General features: G+C 44.4%; 1 protein-coding gene across 1 annotated transcript in view; it reads right to left on the minus strand.

Moving 5' to 3' along the window:
• Positions 1-1,601: 1,601 nt before the first annotated feature.
• Positions 1,602-18,785, minus strand: part of LOC125438101 (collagen alpha-3(VI) chain-like) — a 34,813-nt gene continuing 17,629 nt past the window's right edge. Inside the window, exons 2-3 of the mRNA XM_048506284.1 lie at positions 3,524-3,661; positions 1,602-2,239 (exon numbers count right to left, since the gene is read on the minus strand). Of these exons, the coding sequence (XP_048362241.1) occupies positions 1,602-2,239; positions 3,524-3,611 (726 nt within the window). The 5' untranslated portion in view covers positions 3,612-3,661. The remainder of the gene's footprint in view (positions 2,240-3,523; positions 3,662-18,785) is intronic.

Here is an 18,785-nt window from a genome sequence, read left to right on the forward strand (position 1 = left end):
GAAGGTAAATCTAAGCAAAAGAGTTCATGGATGGTTGAACAGGTATGTAATCTCTCAACCAACTTGCAAACTCAGAAAGAAAAGAGTGATGTCATAGCTATAATTTAACCTTTTAGATCCCGACGTGTTTCAGGATAAGCTTCGTCAGGGGATCTCAGGTAGAAACTTCTCCGTTTCCCATCTTGGACAAATGGAAAAGGTCAAACAAACTGTTCTCCCTCACACCCTTTTCTTCTTTCTTTCTCCTTCCTACCGGGGCACCCTTATTTCTTTACCACTCGTGGAGGCAAAACCCCATTTCTTATTAACAGCAACAAATAAAGTAATTCAGGTTTATAGCCTCATCATGTAGGTAGGGAAATGTATTAAATGTATTGCCTGCAGTGGTAGGAACTGATTGCATGAAGACTACCTTTCTGAGGGGTCTGTTGTTGGTATAATAAAATTTTTAATAGATATGCATATGGACTGGGGGATTTCTCAAGCAACATTTTACATTGAGCCCTTCGGGGATAAGGCGGCCTATAAGTTTAAGAAATAAATAAATATAAATAAATATGTGGGAATTCTAGCAATTTATCATTGATAATAACACAAAATCTGCCTAATTATATAGTTAAGCTTTGTATTTGTTATAAGACAATAAGGCTCGTTCCGCACATGCAGAATGATGCACTTTCAAACTGCTTTCAGTGCTCTTTAAAGCTGTGCGGAATGGCAAAATCCACTTGCAAACAGTTGTGAAAGTGGTTTGAAAACGCATTATTTTGTGTGTGCGGAAGGGGCCTAAGTTCTGCAAAAACTGCATTCACTTGGGACTCAACAGCTGTTCTGGAAAAAGTCACTTTCTCAGCCTCACCAACATGACTACTGTGAGCCTAAATGAGGCAAAAGATACACTGTTGTATGTCTCCGACTCTGTGAAATACATATGAGTATGTGAATAAGCTAATGATTGAAGCCCGATAGATCTCAGGTTTGTTTGGTTTTGCTTTTCAGTACCAGCTATGCCAAGTCACATCTGCTGGAGAGCATCCGGATCAGGGAAACCTTTGTTTTTAACCCATTCAGTGTGCGCCTCAGGGCCTTTTCAGACAATAATCTTAGTGGCTGAGGAGGACCTCGATGTCTTGCTCCAACACAGAGCCTTGCTGAACAGAGAAGTCACATTTTCACAGTACTCAAACCACAACACTCCTCTGCCAGGAAAATGTCCTTCCCCTTCAGTGATGAAACAAGTGACAGAACTTTCTGCCTCCTCTTGCCAATTAAAAAAAATATATTCAAAAGTGTTACTTTGATTGCCATGATTTTTTTTTACAAAATCATTAGAGGTTAAACATTCCCCCACTGGGAATGTCCAGGTAATGAATACAGGGAGAGAACTGCAGCAACTTTTTTCTTTCTGCCTTTGTCCTTTGCGTGCCACACCAGCTGTGCAGCCCCAGAAAATTCCCTGTCCAGATATAGTACCAGAGCAGAATTCTGTATTAGAACAGTGTACAAAAAAATGGCTGTCATCTGGAAAGGCCTTGGGACTACACGCCCGAATGGAATCGGAGCAACTGGAATATTGCCCTCAAGTCAAAAGTATTGCAACGTCACAGCAGTAGAGGGTTACCTGTAATGTCTTTAATTGCTCCATTTGCTGCAGCCATTTCTAGAGTCACAGATGCATAAACACTGGCAACTAAGTCTCCTATTATGCCGTGCAGAGCAGTGAAATTCTCTAGGTTGAACAGGTGCGTATCAAGGGGTTCACTTGCTATTTCCTTTAATTCCCTCTCCTCTGCATCCTGAATTCCAATGGCAAACATGTTTACATCGGCAGATTTAAGAACAGAGGATGGCAGAACCACATCATCCTGTGATCGTCCGTCCGTTAAGACTATAATAATCTGGGGGACGCCATCGCTCGCTCTGCTTCCGGCAACTTTAGTGAGGTGGTTTTGAATTAGGAACTCTAATCCTTCTCCAGTCTTGGTTCCTCCCCCCATGTAAGTCATGTGCGAAATATGGGAGAGGATATCTTGCATACTGTCATACGAGTTTAACTGGAACTCTGTATGTGGGTTTCCGCTGAATTGGACCAGACCAAACCGAAAATCATTTTCACCCACATCTAATTGTTTTACAACATCATACAGAAACTCTCGAACAAGTTGGAAATGTTCGTTTCCAATGCTCCAAGAGGAATCCACTAGAAATATTATATCAGCAGCGGCACCGATTTTGACATCTTTAAAAAAACACATCAATTTATGATTTTTTCCAGAGGTCAGTTGGAGGGGGAAAAAAAGTCTTGTGCTATTATTTTCAGTCAAGCCCAAATCTGAAACCATCTTTAGCACGGAACCTAATAACCTGCTCAAACTGGAGGAAGGGGAAGGAAAGAAAGCTAATTCTGACATTTCCATTGGCTGATACAGAATGCTGTCATTTTACACCCAACTCATTACATGTCATCCAATCTAGAATTGTCACATTTTCCAGATGCGGTACGTTCCAGACAGCTCTCCTTTGCTGTGCAGTTGTGCAAGGGCACTGTCAGCATCTTCATGGCCAACAAATCATACTCAAAACTTCAGAAACAGAGTATCGACGGCTTCAGCTTTTTGACTGTTGACTCTCCTGGTTGCTTTTGTGAATAATAAAGGCAATTCTGCTGGCATAATTCATGGCCCAAGCCAATGACCTGATGAATCAGCAAATCACTTTATGCTTCAAAATTGACCATCTATCATAGGCCAATTATCCACTGCAGGGTGTTTCCAGCCCTCACCCTGCTCTGGTGCGAAAAGTCATGCCAGAAGGTGCTCTCGCTTTCCCTGTGGAAAGTGAGAAGCATGTGCGGGGCAAGAGGAAGCACATTGGAACAAGAAAACTTGCCCCAACACGCCTCCTCTTTCAGTGCGCCATAAAGAGGAATCATGTCAGGACAGTCTTTTTGCCCCGATGCGCTTCCAATCTCACTGCGCATCCCAGCAATGGTGGGTAATCGGCCATAACGTTGCAAAACAAGACACAGTGCCAACACTATGTACAAATATGATGTTAGCACCGTATGCCAAAAGTTTGTGCAAGCATGTATGCCAGTGAGATAAATTATCTTACTCTTTGGTACTACAGCAATTAAAATGAAGGTCAGAGGTGGCTCACATTATTAACAAGATCCACATTACCCTCAAATCATCTCTTCTCACCAAGAGAGATAAACTTTGCCTTAGCGAAGGCATGCTTGGTAAATCAGGAAGTAGGTACGGCACCAAAGGCAACTGCTGGATTCACCAAGATCTGCCCCCCTATCAGTGACCCTTTCATGACACAGTATCCAGTCCTTGTGGTCATGTAAAAACAACATAAGGCAGACAGATATAAAACGCTCTGCAATTAAGATGGATTTCAACAAACGTTTGCCGCAAGAGCCTTACACACATTCTTTTCCCAAAGGCAAGACCAGGACTGTGCCTTGATTTCTAAAACTCTTAAATGAGCTAAAGATGGGGGGGAAGGAGATACATACCAGTCGCTTGGGCATCAGTTATATGACAACAGCCGGCGAGTAAAAGACAAAAGATTGCTGCAAAGGGTAAATGCTGATGTTTCCACATTTTCTTTGGTTGGTGGGCCGGCTAGTTTTGCAAAGCACCAGTTTTGGGATCTGAAAAGAAGAGGAGATTATGGTCAAAGAAATTCCTGTGCCTATTGAAATGAACTCTGCAGAATGAACTCGGTTCGTGGCATTTGCTAGCATAGTGGTGGAGTATTTCAAAACGGGGATTTCAAAATGGATGTCAAGCAGTTTTGGGGAAATAGAGGTGCTGGTCTGCTGTAGATGAACTAGACTCAAGTTCAGTTGCATTTTAGAGGTTGACAAGATGAGCTTTGACTCTCAAAAGTTGATACTCTGGAAATCTAGTTCCCACCTACTGGAAATCTAGTTCCCACCGACTGGACTTGAACCTATGTATCTTTGGGCCTTTCCCCACTTACCTTAAGCCCCGCGCTACTTGAGGAGAGTAGCGTGGGGTCCCCCAGCACTCCCCACGACAGGGGCGGCGACAGCGCAGCCGCCCTGACGCTGCCGCTGTCGCGCCCCCTCAGCGCGTGGCATCCCAGGCGCTCTTCTTAACTGCGCCTTTTGATGACACCGCGCAGGACGCGGGGTCGTGGGGACGGCAGGCATGCACCTGGGATGCCACGCGCTGAGAGCAGCGCGTGGCATAGGGGGGATTGAAGAGAGTGGGGAAAGGCCCTTTGCTACAAATATGTATCTTTGCTACAAAATTTAGCTGCTGTTTCCTTCAGCCACTCTATCTACATCTGCTTTCAGCACAAGTAGACTACAACACTGCAGCTTCTTCCAGTAGGAGAAAGTCTATGGGAAGTCCTGAGGGAATGGCAGCCACACTGCTTCCAAAGAGACACATAATTTGCACACACAAAGAGACACACAAAGAGTAAGAGAGCCAGCATGGTATAGTGTTTAAAGAGCAGGTGGACTCTAATTTGGATAACTGGGCTTGATTCCCCACTCCTCCACCTGAGAGGTGGATTCTTACCTGGTGAACCAGATTTGATTTCCCACTGTTACCTACTGGGTGACCTTGGGCTAGTCACAGTCCTCTCCAAACTCTCTCAGCCCCACCTACCTCACAAAGTGTCTGTTGTGGGGAGAGGAAGGAAAGGAGTTTGTAATCCACTTTGAAGCTCCTTACAGTTTATTTATATTTATATTATTTATTAATTCAACTTCCTATACCGCCCACCCCTGAAGGGCTCTGTTGAGAAAAGAGAGGTATACATCCAAGTTCTTCCTCTTTTTCTAAGTCTGCTCCCGCAAATGGGGGCATTCCTAAGTCAAAAGGGCTCAGGAAGCTGACTAAAGCCAGCCCCGCCCCAGGAATGACCCTTTGGCATTGCTGTGGGCTCCTGAACCAGAGGAAAATGTTCCACCAAGCATTTGATCAGGTCAGCTGGGGTTTAACCTCAAATCTGGCCCCTCCCCTCTTTCCTTCCCCCACCCTCCCTTTCCCTGGCCCTGTCTCCTTTCCCTTTTCCCTTCTATCCCTTCCCCCCTTATCTTTCTTCCCTTCTCTCAAGATATCAGGAGCAAGGAGGTACAGGGAAAGTCTTCTTGAAGCTTTTGAACTACTGAGAGTTGAGGTTCCTCTGAAATTATATTCTGGGAAGCCCAAAGTTTTTATCACTGTGGATTTAATGAAAATCCTGTGGATTTAATGAAAGGTTTTATATTGAAACGTTCTGTATTAGATGATTTTATTGGTTTTGTGTTATGTTATATGATGTGGTTCGCCACCCTGAGCCCTTCAGCCAGGACAGGACGGGATATAAATCTGAAATAAAGTTTTTAAAAAGGTAAAGTTTTATTTATCCTGCCTCTTGCATAATCACAACAGGACAACCTGCCCATTCAAAGTCAACAGCATCCCTCACCAAAACGTACACACAAAACTCCTGAAGGGAGCGGTGCGAGATCAGCGCAAGGAGAATGAATGGAACTCTTTCCACATCATATATGCGAAGACTTATGAAACCAAACAAGGAAAATTGCTCTAGCTCTATCAGAGACGTCACACAAAAACTATGCTGCTCTTTGAGGATCTCCCACCCACTGAAGGGGAACCTGCTTGACTCTAATTTGTGCTGCTTGAATATTTCAATGCACAGCCTGATTGCAGCCCCTCCTCTCAGGGTACAAAGGCCTGGGAAAAGCCTCCAGTTGTAACGTCTTGAGTAAAAAGGCTGAACATAGGCAGTGGCAAACCATATCATAAATATAGTCTTCCTAGTAAGCATAACAATGTGACATCACCCCACAGGTCAGTAGTGACCTGGTGATTGCTACCTTTACTTAATAGAGTCATGAGTCAGCCTGGTGTACTGGTTAACAGCAGCAAACGCTAATCTGGAGAACCAGGTTCCATTCCCTACTCCTCCACGTGAAGTGTGTTGAGTGACCTTGGGTTAACCACAGTTCTCTCAGAACTCTCTTAGCTCATGCACAGGCAGGCCATGGCAAACTACCTCCAAACATCCCTTCATCTTGAAAACCCTATGGGGTTGCCATGTGCCAGCTGTGATTTGAGGAGAAGAAGAAGAGTTTGGATTTATATCCCCTCTTTAAGGGGCTTAAATCTCCTTTCCCTTCCCCTACCCCCACAACAAACACCCTGTGAGGTGGGTGGGGCTGAGAGAGCTCCGAAGAACTGTGACTAGCCCAAGGTCACCCAGCTGGCATGTATTGGAGTGCACAAGCTAATCTGGTTCACCAGATAAGCCTCCATAGCTCAAGTGGCAGAGTGGGGGATCAAACCCGGTTCTCCAGATTAGAGTGCACCTATACCACTCCGACAGCACTTAATCACTGCACCACTCCGACAACACTTTCCACCACCAGTAGGGCTACATTAAAACAAAAAAAGTTCAGGGAGGTGTTTTTTATAAAGGGAACAAGGCTGTGGACAAAACTACCGTGTACAGTATGTATTATCTTATTAAAGGAAACAATAAGGCAAGTAGATACAAAGCAATAAGCAAAACACGGATCGGGTCAGCCAACCCCCAACAAAAACTTGCTACAAATCAAGGAAGCTAATATAATAATAATAATACTATATTGACTATACTGTAATAACACATTCAATGAACATACATCAAGAATTATAACAGACAGTCCAAGCAGGATCCATAATAGTTCATGGAAAATAATATCATCCGCGGTGGGACCTGTTTGGGTAATGCGGTGAGTGGACTGAGGTCCCACCGCGGATGATATTATTTTCCATGAACTATTATGGATCCTGCTTGGACTGTCTGTTATAATTCTTGATGTATGTTCATTGAATGTGTTATTACAGTATAGTCAATATAGTATTATTATTATATTAGCTTCCTTGATTTGTGGCAAGTTTTTGTTGGGGGTTGGCCGACCTGATCCGTGTTTTGCTTATGAATTATCTTACTATTCATCTTCATTCTTTAACTTGCGTCTAATATTTATGGGTGTTTTTTTTTCCAGAATTCTGCAATCCTAGTTCTCATCTTACTGTGGCATACCTCTGAAGAGGCCAGCCACAGATGTGAGCGAAATACTAGCAGCTGAAACTACCAGACCACAGCCACACAGCGTGGAAAACCCACAACAGCCCACATTCTAACAATAAAAGCCTTCAACAATACCTAGTTCTATTAGGCCCCTTCCGCACACGCAAAATAATGCGTTTTCAAACCACTTTCACAACTGTTTGCAAGTGGATTTTGCCATTCTGCACAGCTTCAAAAAGCACTGAAAGCAGTTTGAAAGAACATTATTCTGCATGTGCAGAATGAGCCTTACATAGTTTGTTACATTTGTCATCCTACTGATTGCATTGACTTCTGCTGCATACTCTGCCTTGAGTTGCAGGCCTATTAGGCATTTGTGCTCTGTCCTGTAGTGAAGGCACTTTGGCACATGCAGAATAATGCACATTCAATCCACTTTCACAATTGTTTGCAAGTGGATTTGGCTGTTCCGCACAGTAACATCCAGCTGCAAAAGTGCATTGGAAGCGGATTGAAAGTGCATTATTCCGTACGTGCGAAAGTGCCCTGAGTGTACATTCTTTCTGGGGCAGAGCCTTTCCCCCCTCCCAAACTCACCACGCTGCAGCTCTGATAAGCCTCATTGTTTCAAGGGGCGGGCAAAGAGTGATCTTTTCTCTGCAGGGAAAATGAAGCAGATGGCCCTGCATTACTCTCTCTTCAGATTTTTGACTCCACCCCACCTCTCCTACTCTACTTCTACCTTTGACAACTGATTGAGAGAGATTTTCAAAGAAAAATTAAGCATATTGATCTATTGTTGGGGTGATGGACCATATTAAATCTAGCAAAAATCATGCTAGATCTAATACAGAAAATAAAAAGTTAGGCATCAAAAAGGGGTTTTAAACAAAACAAGGAAGGCAGTGGTTGGGCGAGCCAAATGGCAGCTCGGCTCACTTTGCAGCAGGGTGATCAGGTAAAGATAGAAAGCCACGGGGAAACCCCGCTGCAACATTAGCAGCCGCAGGGGAAGTAGAGCATGCATAATAGGCTCCGGTGAGACAGACGTGTTATAAATAATGTAAAATAAAATAAATGAAAATGATGATGTCAGAGAACCAGTCCTAAATATTGTTTCAGAAGTGAAACTGTAGCTCAGTTAGCAAGGATATGGCTAGTTTCTGTTTCAGCTGAACATCTTCAATGATGCTGCCGTTCCAGAGAAAATTCCTTGCACAAGGACAACTAGCATGTCAGGGAGAATGTTGGGTTTGAACCCTTCTCCCTGACAAGCTATTGCTCAATTGTGTGGGTCGGGCAGAGTTGGTATGGAAGGGCACTGAATCCACGCCTGCAGTTTACAATAAGATAGGTCCTGACATACAGCGGGGGGCATTTGGCTCAGGCCTTATACTCACGGAGGGTCTCGAATTTGAAGTTTTGGTGTTATCTCAAAATGAGATTATTAGCGCAATCACAGAGATGCACTGACAGGATTGAAGATGTGTTGGAATGAGCGACTTCTGCATGCCTGGACAATGAGGGCGCACTGTGTCTCTCTAAGTATGTTGTTGCCTCTCTTGACTGCCCTCCTTGTCTGGGCCAGGAGGCTGCCCACTGACTTCCTCCTTCTTCACTCTGCAATCATTCTTTTTTCCTTTGTCCTGGCACATGGTTGTGCCATGATGGTTCTGTAGGTCTTTCCTACAGGGCCACACATTCTTGCATGCCCGTGACAGTATAGGTGTCCATCTGTATAGGGAAGTATATTCTTTAGCATAGGTTCTATCTACCTCTCAACTGAAACGAAACAGTGAAACTGAAGATGCTTGAATGAGTGCAAGTGTTTTTCCTTTTACACTTATCTCTCTGGGAGAGTTTCCTTTGACTGCACTCTCACACAGATCCACAATTAGCTGACTCCAACAAGATGGTCATCATACAACGTTAAACTTGTGTCCCATTACCAGGCCACACTGCTTGTAAAATGCACTATGAATTAATATCTTCTTCTAAGGGTGTGTGCGTAGGAGTTGCATGGCAGCCTCGAGCACTACCAGTTGGGGCGATGCCTGTAGGAAAGAAGGTTATCTCCTAGAACCGTGGTGGCGAACCTTTGTCACTCCAATTGGCCATGCTGGCAGGGGCTTATGGGAATTGTAGTCCATAACATCTGGAGTGCCAAAGGTTTGCCATCACTGTCCTAGAATGTAAACACCTGAAGAAGAAGAAGAAGAAGAAGAAGAAGAAGAAGAAGAAGAAGAAGAAGAAGAAGAAGAAGAAGAAGAAGAAGAAGAAGAAGAAGAAGAAGAAGAAGAAGAAGAAGAAGAGGAGGAGGAGGAGGAGGAGTTTGGATTTATATCCCCCCTTTCTCTCCTGCAGGAGACGCAAAGGGGCTTACAATCTCCTTGCCCTTCCCCCCTCACAACAAACACCCTGTGAGGTGGGTGGGGCTGAGAGAGCTCCGAGAAGCTGTGACTAGCCCAAGGTCACCCAGCTGGCGTGTGTGGGAGTGTACAGGCTAATCTGAATTCCCCAGATAAGCCTCCACAGCTCAGGCGGCAGAGCTGGGAATCAAACCCGGTTCCTTCAGATTAGATACACGAGCTCTTAACCTCCTCCGCCACTGCTGCTGAGGGTGATTAACGGCAATGGCTAACAACAAGCACCAGCTGTGGGCTAAGAGAGATCAGATAAGTGAGAAGGACAACGAGGCTGAAAATATACTCAGAGGTTTGGCTTCTTGAAACTATGGTCCAGTCTCTCTTGATTACCTGAGGAGACTTCCTTGGTTGCTGACTAAAAAGGCTGTTGGACTTTCTTAACAACTTGTAGCCGGGAGCTTTCTTGTCTTGTTTTATTTTGTCTGGAGGAGGAAACTTCTACAGAAGAGATTACTTCTTTGGAAGCCTGGGAGAAAGGTGGCTGGAGAAGTCAGCAAGCCGTTCGTCATCTGGCATGTAAAGCTAATGAGGGGCCAAAACGACATCCCAGGCTCATACAGGGTGGCACAGCTGGGAGCTGCACCAAGACCCAGCAGTGGCAGAGAAGGCTGGTACAGAATCCATAATGGGTCCAGCACAGCTCCTTGCTGCCGGGAACCTCAAAAAAGTGGAAATGGCCCAGGGCCCTCTCGACCACTGAAAGGCCCTGGCCTCATGCAAGTTTAATGTTTTAAAGACAGGTCTCAGTTGTCATCTCCTTGGTGCTATTTAGATATTTTAAATCTGTACAGCCCTGTCTTAAAACCTATCAGCATAAAGAGTGTAACCAGTGGTGGAATCCAAAAATTTTAGTAAAAGGTTCCAATGGCGGTGGGATTCAAACTGTGGCGTAGCGCCAATGGGGCTGGGCGGGACATGACGAGGGCGTGGCCGGGCATTCTGGGGGCGGGGCATTCCTGGGCGGGGCTGTGGCAAGGACGCAGCTGCTGCGCCGGTCCTTGGGCGGGAAACGAATGCACGCAGGCGCAGGCTGCCACGCACACCGGTGCACCTCCTGCTACACTGCTTCCAGTTCTGCGCACTACTGCTGAGAGGAGGGGCGTAACTAAGGCAAAAATCACGTGGCAAAATCACCAATTAGTAACCCCCTCTTGGCACACACAAATAATTAGTAACCTACTCTCGGGAACCTGTGAGAACCTGCTGGATCTCACCTCTGAGTGTAACTAGTGAGCTGATAGCGGTCATACAGTTCTCCCTCATCCAAACCTAAGAGGAACTTCTGAATTTAAAAAAACCCCAACTACTTGTATTTAAAGGTGGGAACGGGTATAGACATCAGGAGAGTGGATTGAAAGAATCTTAGCAATAATCTAATATTCTATGTAGTCGGAGAGAGAGAAAGGGCATAGATAGTGGTTAGAGTTTTGGAATAAAATCTAAGAGAACCAGGTTTGAATCCCCAATTCATTTCCATAAAGTACCATCCTGCCATTACTAAAAGACCTCTCTCTCCCTCTCTCTCGGGAAGAGAATCCTCCATACTTGTACGTCTTTGGGGATTATTATTTTTTTAAATAATCTTTATTAAGTTAAAAAAACGATATTTGTAAAACAAAGTAACAGTTTTTATAAATCCAAAGGATCATGTCTCCAATACAGATAACATTGGAGTGTTTTGGGGTTATCCGGGCTGCATGGCCGTGTTCCAGTAGCATTTTCTCCTGATATTTCACCTGCATCTGTGGCTGCCACAGATGCTGGTGAAATGTCAGGAGAAAGTGCTACTGGAACACGGCCATGCAGCCCAGACATCCCACAACACTCCGTGATTTCGGCTGTGAAAACCTTTGACAATACAGGTAACATTATAGTCATATTATAGTCTTTGACAATACAGGTAATCTTGTAAATATGACTCCTTATTCTTGAAGACTTCCTTATTTCTCTCTTACCTTGCTATAGCAAACTAACTTATACATATTTTGGAAAAGCAAAACATCATATATACGTTAAGCTATCTAAAAATGGTTTATCTTCTAAAATTGTCAGCTATAGAGTCTAATATTAGCTTCCACTCCTTTTCTACTATAAGAATTACATTATTACAGACTTTCTACCTTCTATCTGTCTACATCCTATATTTAACAGTTTGAATAATATTTAACAAAAAAAATATTCAGAGATGCCCAAGCATCTTCTTCTTATTCTTTATTGCCTATAATAATATGGACAAACAATCCATTTCCATAAAGTACCAAATCCCCCCCAAAAGTGTTTGGGGACTATTCACATGGTCTGTAGACTACCGGATGTGCCTCTCCATCAGCGTCGGAAAGTACTGCAATCTAAGCAAACACACTTCATACTGGTCCTTTAACTATACAAATATGGAAATGGAGGCAGATTGCTCCTTTGAAGGAGAAAGCATATGCAGCTGTAACTCATGTACTACCATCAAAAGAACAAAGTTTTGGCATGGCGGTAGGGATGTTCTTGTAAAGATCCAAGAATGTAGCTGAAGAATATATTACACAAACACATGCGCTGCAGCAGTGCCAGCAAACTCAAATGTGCAAAGTGATGGATGTGGCGTTTCCCAGGGAGGGAATGCCGCAATTCAGGTCAGCGTCCATATGGTAGGAAGCACAAGACCATCGGAGCAGGCTTCACTGTGTGAGAGTCGGCCCAAGCTGCCTCCCCCGGGTGTCCCTTGAACACCACGCCAGCTGGTCGCCATGCAAGCTGTGAGAGGAACGGCTCAACTAGAGCTCTTTTCTGGATGCTCCCAAGAGAAAGAAGTCTAGGGCTGCTTCCAGACTAGCACTCTCTTCACGTTGGGTTGCATTTCGGCCTTATCCTTCATGGACTTGGATAACGTTCCTAAATCGACATAACTGCAATTGAACATAGATTGAAAACATCTTGTTTTCGGAAGAGTTCATATTGCATCATAAAGTAGCTACTAAATAGCAGCAAACAAACATAATGTTAAACAAACGCAGTCAAAAGAAGTGCAGAGAGGGTTTCCTGTGAAAAGAGTACCCTGTTTCCCCGAATATAAGACATCCCCTAACAATAAGACATAGTAGAGGTTTTGCTGAAGTGCAAAATAGAAGACATCCCCTGAAAATAAGACATAGCGCATCTTTGGGAGCAAAAATTAATATAAGACACTGTCTTCTATTCGGGGAAACACGGTATGACTGAAGTCAATACAGGACTCTGGATTCACCCTGACAAAGAGGAGAGCTGGAACCATACCAGCAAGAAGACAGGCAAGATAATTTTTGAGACAAAAGATGAGAGCTGTATTCTATCACTCCGCTATGCAAAGGGTGGAGTCTTCCTTCAATGCAAGGAACCTTTTCTGGAGGCAGAGAAAGAAGTTTTTGCTGCACGTTTCCTGGGGCACAGAAAGGCTCTGCAGAGGTAGAAATGACAAGCTACTGATACACTGGCCACATTAAATGCCGCCAAGTTCCCTCAATAGAGTCTGGGCGGCAGTTTTAGCATGCTGCTGGGGAGATGAGGCCTATTGGTTCGTTTCTTGGCTGTTAGTTTCTTATTGGTTAGTTTCTTGGCTGTGACCCAAATGAAGCAGAGTTCATATGTTAACTTTGGCTTCCTGAAACCCACAACAGCTAGGCTAATTTGTGGCAGGGCATGGTTTCCCTGGGTCCAGCCCCAACACCTTCCACGAAAGCAATCTCAGACAGCTGCTTAGAAAGGCTTCTGTCCGGAGAGCTGCAGCCAATCAGAGCAGACATTGCTGTTGGTGAAATAATCCTGTTGATTTCACTTGGTTTATCTGGGGAATTCAGATTAGCCTGTACACTCCCACACATGCCAGCTGGGTGACCTTGGGCTAGTCACAGCTTCTCGGAGCTCTCTCAGCCCCACCCACCTCACAGGGTGTTTGTTGTGAGGGGAGAAGGGCAAGGAGATTGTAAGCTCCTTTGAGTATCCTACAGGAGAGAAAGGGGGGATATAAATCCAAACTCTTCTTCTTCTTCTTGGGCTACTATCAGCCCTTTGGTGCCTGCTTCATCTTGATGACTTGTCAACATTTCAGTTTTGCTGCCATCTGCTGGAATTTTGGCATATTGGAATTTGTAACAACCTATGTCCCAGAGAGCCAGTGTGATCTAGTGGTTAAAAGCAGGTGGTCTCTAATCTGGAGAACAGGGTTTGATTCCCCACTCCTCCACCTGACTGGTGGACTCTTTATCTGGTGAAGCAGATTTGTTTTCCCACTCCTACACTCCTACTGGGTGACCTTGGGCTAGTCACAGTTCTCTCAGAAGTCTCTCAGCCCCACCTACCTCACCAGGTATCTGTTGTGAGGAGAGGAAAGGAGTTTGTAAGCCCCTCCTTACAGGAAAGAAAGGGAGGTATAAATTCAAACTCTTCTTGTTCTTCTTCCTACATGACGCTTCCCACAAAAAGAAGTAAACTAAATGACATATTTTTCATAAGCATTCTGCCCCTGACATTTGTTTCACTAAATATACCGCCCAACCCATTATGTTGATGGATTACTTCTATCTGAGACAGTATGTCTAATTTGAAGTTCTGTACCTGCTCACTGCAGCTGGGGGCGTCCTGGCTAAATGTTCCTGCACGTGAAAATCTCCCTCTATCTAAAAAACCAAAACAAAGAAGAATTTTAACCTAGCTTTCTTTCCAAGCCGCTAGTTTTTTCTAGAAGGGGATTTATTTTGCATGAAGACACAACCCACCAGGTGAGCCCTCACCTGCACTCTGAGACGATCCAGCTCAGATACATGTTTACCACCTCGACAAGAAATGCACAAAGAATACTGAACAAAAATCAGCCCCCGGCACTGATTTTCAGCGCCAGATGGATTGATCCCAGATTCTAACCTCAAGTGAAAAATATTGGGGAATGCCAGAATTTAGTTCTTTTCCGATTTTTGCAGAAGTTTGGGATCATGATTCATTTGTATGGTTAAACTTCTGGTCCAGAAGACTTCTCAGCCCCAACAGTAACAGATTTCCTGGAACTTTGTCCACTGAGTCATCCACAGCTGCTCTTCAGCACGTTCTAATTATGAAAATATGTGGAAGGGCCACCAGGGACAGACCCAATCACAGCTTCTTGTATTAACCAGCAGCAAATGCTTCTCAGAGGGTAGCCTATCAAAGCATTTGTTTCATCCCCCATCTGCCTGAATCAACTATTCAGCCTTGTTTACTTGTGGATCAATTTTTACTTCCTGGGAACCAAGTGATAAAGGCACACTCGGGATTTCACATGCTGCCAGATTATTTTACAAAAGCACATAATAGTGACTCAGAATAAACTTTACTAATTAATGGATCGAGGCAGCAGCGGAGAGACAGGAGGGGTGGCAGGCAAGCTTGAACTATAACACACACACACACACACACACACACACACACACACTACAGTTGTTACAGTTCCATGCCTGTTTTCACAGACATTTGGATTTCGGCTTTTAAAAAAATGCTTAAGGATTGAGAATATCCGCAGCCTCCTGATCCTGCAAGCTTATGGCAGGCAACAATAATTTAGAACAGACATATTTTTTAGGCTCCAAACAGATAACAAATGCTTAAACTCCCAGACCTCTGAAGCCACCTTAATCTCAGTCCAAATGCTTGAAGCCTGACATCACATTGGAAAAATACTCTGACTTCAGCTGGTGTACCATCTACACAAGGCCTGCAAATGTGAACCAAGTACTGAGGGAATCTTTTAGGCCCAGCAGAAAGAGTTTCCTTCAGAATCAAACGCCGAGTTGTTCATACGCAGTCTACCAAGACAGGTCCAAGACATTCCTTCACACCAGATGTCCACCTTCTGCCGCAGTAGAGTACAACGGGCCATGCAGGGACAAAATCTACCGGCAGCCAGCTGCCTCAGCGGTCAGCACATCTGTCTTGGTACCTTGCCAGGGACCAACCGCCATGTTGAGGAGCTTCTGAACGGAAATCTATCACTGTTTGGGGGGGGCAAACTACGTAATGGGACCCTGGAGGTCTATGAACACTTTTCCCAGCTGTGAGTAGCTAGCTCCCCATCGGACTGGAGAGTAGGGGGGAGGTTAACCCTGTTCCCCATTCTGCTGTCCTGATCTAACCCCTTCTGAAGAAGCTGTTTGCCTTACAGGAGCAATAGGTAATTGCAAGCAAATGACATCCTGGCCCAGGCCGAGGAAAACCGCACGCACAAGGCAAAAAGCAAGGTGGCACACAAGCGAGCAAAGTGAATATTATAATTGTATTAGTGACTCAACCTAACATTGCCTTAAGCAGACATACCCAAATACATAATATATAGTAACTGTCCATTCATAAATCTATAAGATAGTCAAGCATCATATGGTAAATGCCAATAGAAACAATTTTCAAGATAATTATTGCAGCTGCACTGTTCGTTTGTTCCGGCAATAGGTAATTGCCCATTCAAGTGGAGCAGGGTTGAATTCCTTATACTTGTGCACCTCTACTATTTTATACACACACACACACACACACACATATACACTCTATTATATATATATAATAGAGGTGCACAAGTATAAGGAATTCAACCCTGCTCCACTTGAATGGAAGCTCCACTTGAATGGAATATATATATTTGATATACCGCCCTATCCCCGAAGGGCTTGGGGCGGTGTACAGTATAAAATATCACATATAAAAAAAACCATACATACAATTTAAAACAATTAAATCCTAAAACAAATTGTGTCCCAAAACAGTGTCCCACGAAACCCTTACACAACCCTCCCACAGTAAAAGAATAATGGGTCCCGATGCTGTTAGGGACCCATATAGAGCGGGGGGGGGGGGGGCTTTATATGAAAAGCTATATATGGATGTGGGGTAGATCCAATTCAGTTTCTTTTTAACAGTGAGTGGAAACTCCTTTCCGTTCAAAATCCATGTCTTGAGGCCAGAAAATGTCAAAAGAATTGCTTTAAAAAACAACAACACAGTTAATAAAATCCTGCTGTGACCTCTAAATGTGAAATGTGGTAGCTGGCCGTAGGCATGAAGTCAACCCCTCTGGCTCAACATTTCTTCTCTTGCAGTCCCGCCGGACCACTGTTTCTCACAGATGGTGGGAGGGAAGTGGACGCTGGGAAATATTCAATTTGCTTCCTGTGCAAGAAGCACACTTTGTGCTGGCTTGCGCACACTCTGGGGCTGGTTCCACTCCCAGTGGGAACAAACGTTGACCTGCTGTTTGGACAAACATCACATCAGGCATTTGGCTGGATCCTGAAGTTTAGGAATGATGCCTGTTGCTTAGCATTTTCACACTCACAAACTTTGCACAATTCCGGGACCAGCTGGTAAAGACAATAGCTGAGGAGACAAAGTTGACCTTGAACCAGAGTCACACCTCTTGACCTAATCCAGAGGTGTCCAACTCTGGCACTTCAGATGCTCATTGACTACAATTCCCATCAGCCCCTGATGGCATTGGCCATGCTAGCAGGGGTTGATGGGAATTGAAGTCCATGAACATCTGAAGTGCCAGAGTTGGACACCCCTGGCCTAATCTAACTCTCAAGGATGCTGTGAGGATAACATGGAGGAAGGGAGAATGATATAAGCTGGTTTGGGTCCTCATGAGAAAGGAAGATGGAATATAATTAATTGATTAACTAATCTTCAAGGAAAAACTGAAGAGAAAGGTGCAGAACTGCATGAGGAGTCCCACAGGACAGCTGAGTATCACAGCTGAGTATCACCTGATGCCAGTGACAGCTACCACGTCATCTTAGGGTTGCCCTCTTCCAGGCAGTAGCTGGAGAGTTCCCCCTATTATAACTGGACTATTGAGGGACCATCTAGATTAAGGTGACCAGATTTTCACCTATTTAAAGCGGGACACCATTGGGGAGGTGCGCGCACGTGCATGCGCGCACGCAGTCGCAGGAGCACACTGCCTTCTGGGGCGCTCCCATTTTCCGTCCTGTCACAGGGTGGGAAATGGGAGCGCCCCAGAAGGCAGTGCGGCAGCATGGGAGGCTGCCACACTGCCAAACCCGTTTCCCGCCCTGTCACAGGGGAGCGCCCCAGAAGGCAGTGCAGCAGCCTTCCAAAAATCGGGACATTTTAAAAACCATGCGGGACAAATTAGTCAAAAGCGGGACGTCTGGTCACACTAATCTAGATGTACATCCCACATCACATGAGATGCTATCTTTAGACTGCTGAGTCAGACTCACCCATAGAGGTGACATGATAGCCATGTTTAGATATTTGAAGGGATGTCATGTTGGTGAAGGAGCAAGCTTGTTTTCTGCAGCTCCAGAAGTAATGGGTTCGAAGTGAAAGAGATCCCACCTAAACATCAGGAAAAAACTTCCCATGGGCTGTTCCACAGTGGGATGTACTACCTCAGAGTGTGGTGGAGTCTCCTCCTTTGGTGGTTTTTAAACAGAGGCTGGATGGCCATCTGTCAGGCGTGCTTTGGTTATGTGTTCCTGCGTTGCAGGGGGTTGGACTTGGTGGCTTTTGGGGTCATCTTCCATCTTTGTGATTCTATTATTGCTTTTCACTCATCAGTTCTGTTATGGGGCATCCCAGCAAGTCAGGATACCAACTTACAGATCTCCCGCTCTTTCGAGTTATCTCCAGGCAAATGAGCTCGGTTCACCTGGAGAAATTGGCTGCTTCCGAAGGTATGGTATTATATCCCACTGAAACCCCTCCCCAAACCCCGCCCTCCTTAGGAGCCACCCCAAAATCTCCAGGTATTTCGCAACCTGAAGCTGGAAACTCTAGCACTATATGCTCTAATCTATTTTTTAAAAAATATTTTTATTGATATTTCGGAATTATTACAGATTTATATCGTATATCTTATATTTCATCCTCCATATCCTTTTCCCCTCTTTTTTCCCCTCCCCCCTCTTCTTCTCTTCTTTAGATGGGCAGCAGCAGGTCCATTCTTTTCAATCTTCTTGTCCATTTTTCTTCTGTAATTCCAATTTCGTTTAACCGGTCTTTGAATTCCATCCAGATCCACTTCATACCTTTTTGTTTTTCTTGCCATATTTGATTTCTTGACATTATGTCAGAAATTTCTGATTGTATTTGCTCCCATATATATTCCAACCATTTCTGCATTGTCCAGATTTTTTTGTCTTTCCACCACAATGCTATTACTGCATGGGCCGCTCTGATCTTGAGTTTGAAAAACTTTCTCTTTCTTTGTTCTATTATTATATAATCCAATATGTCTATAAATAATAAATCTATGTTTATCTTTATTTTTACCTTTAC

The sequence above is a fragment of the Sphaerodactylus townsendi genome, linkage group LG01 (genome assembly GCF_021028975.2).
Source record: "Sphaerodactylus townsendi isolate TG3544 linkage group LG01, MPM_Stown_v2.3, whole genome shotgun sequence".
NCBI lineage: Eukaryota > Metazoa > Chordata > Lepidosauria > Squamata > Sphaerodactylidae > Sphaerodactylus > Sphaerodactylus townsendi.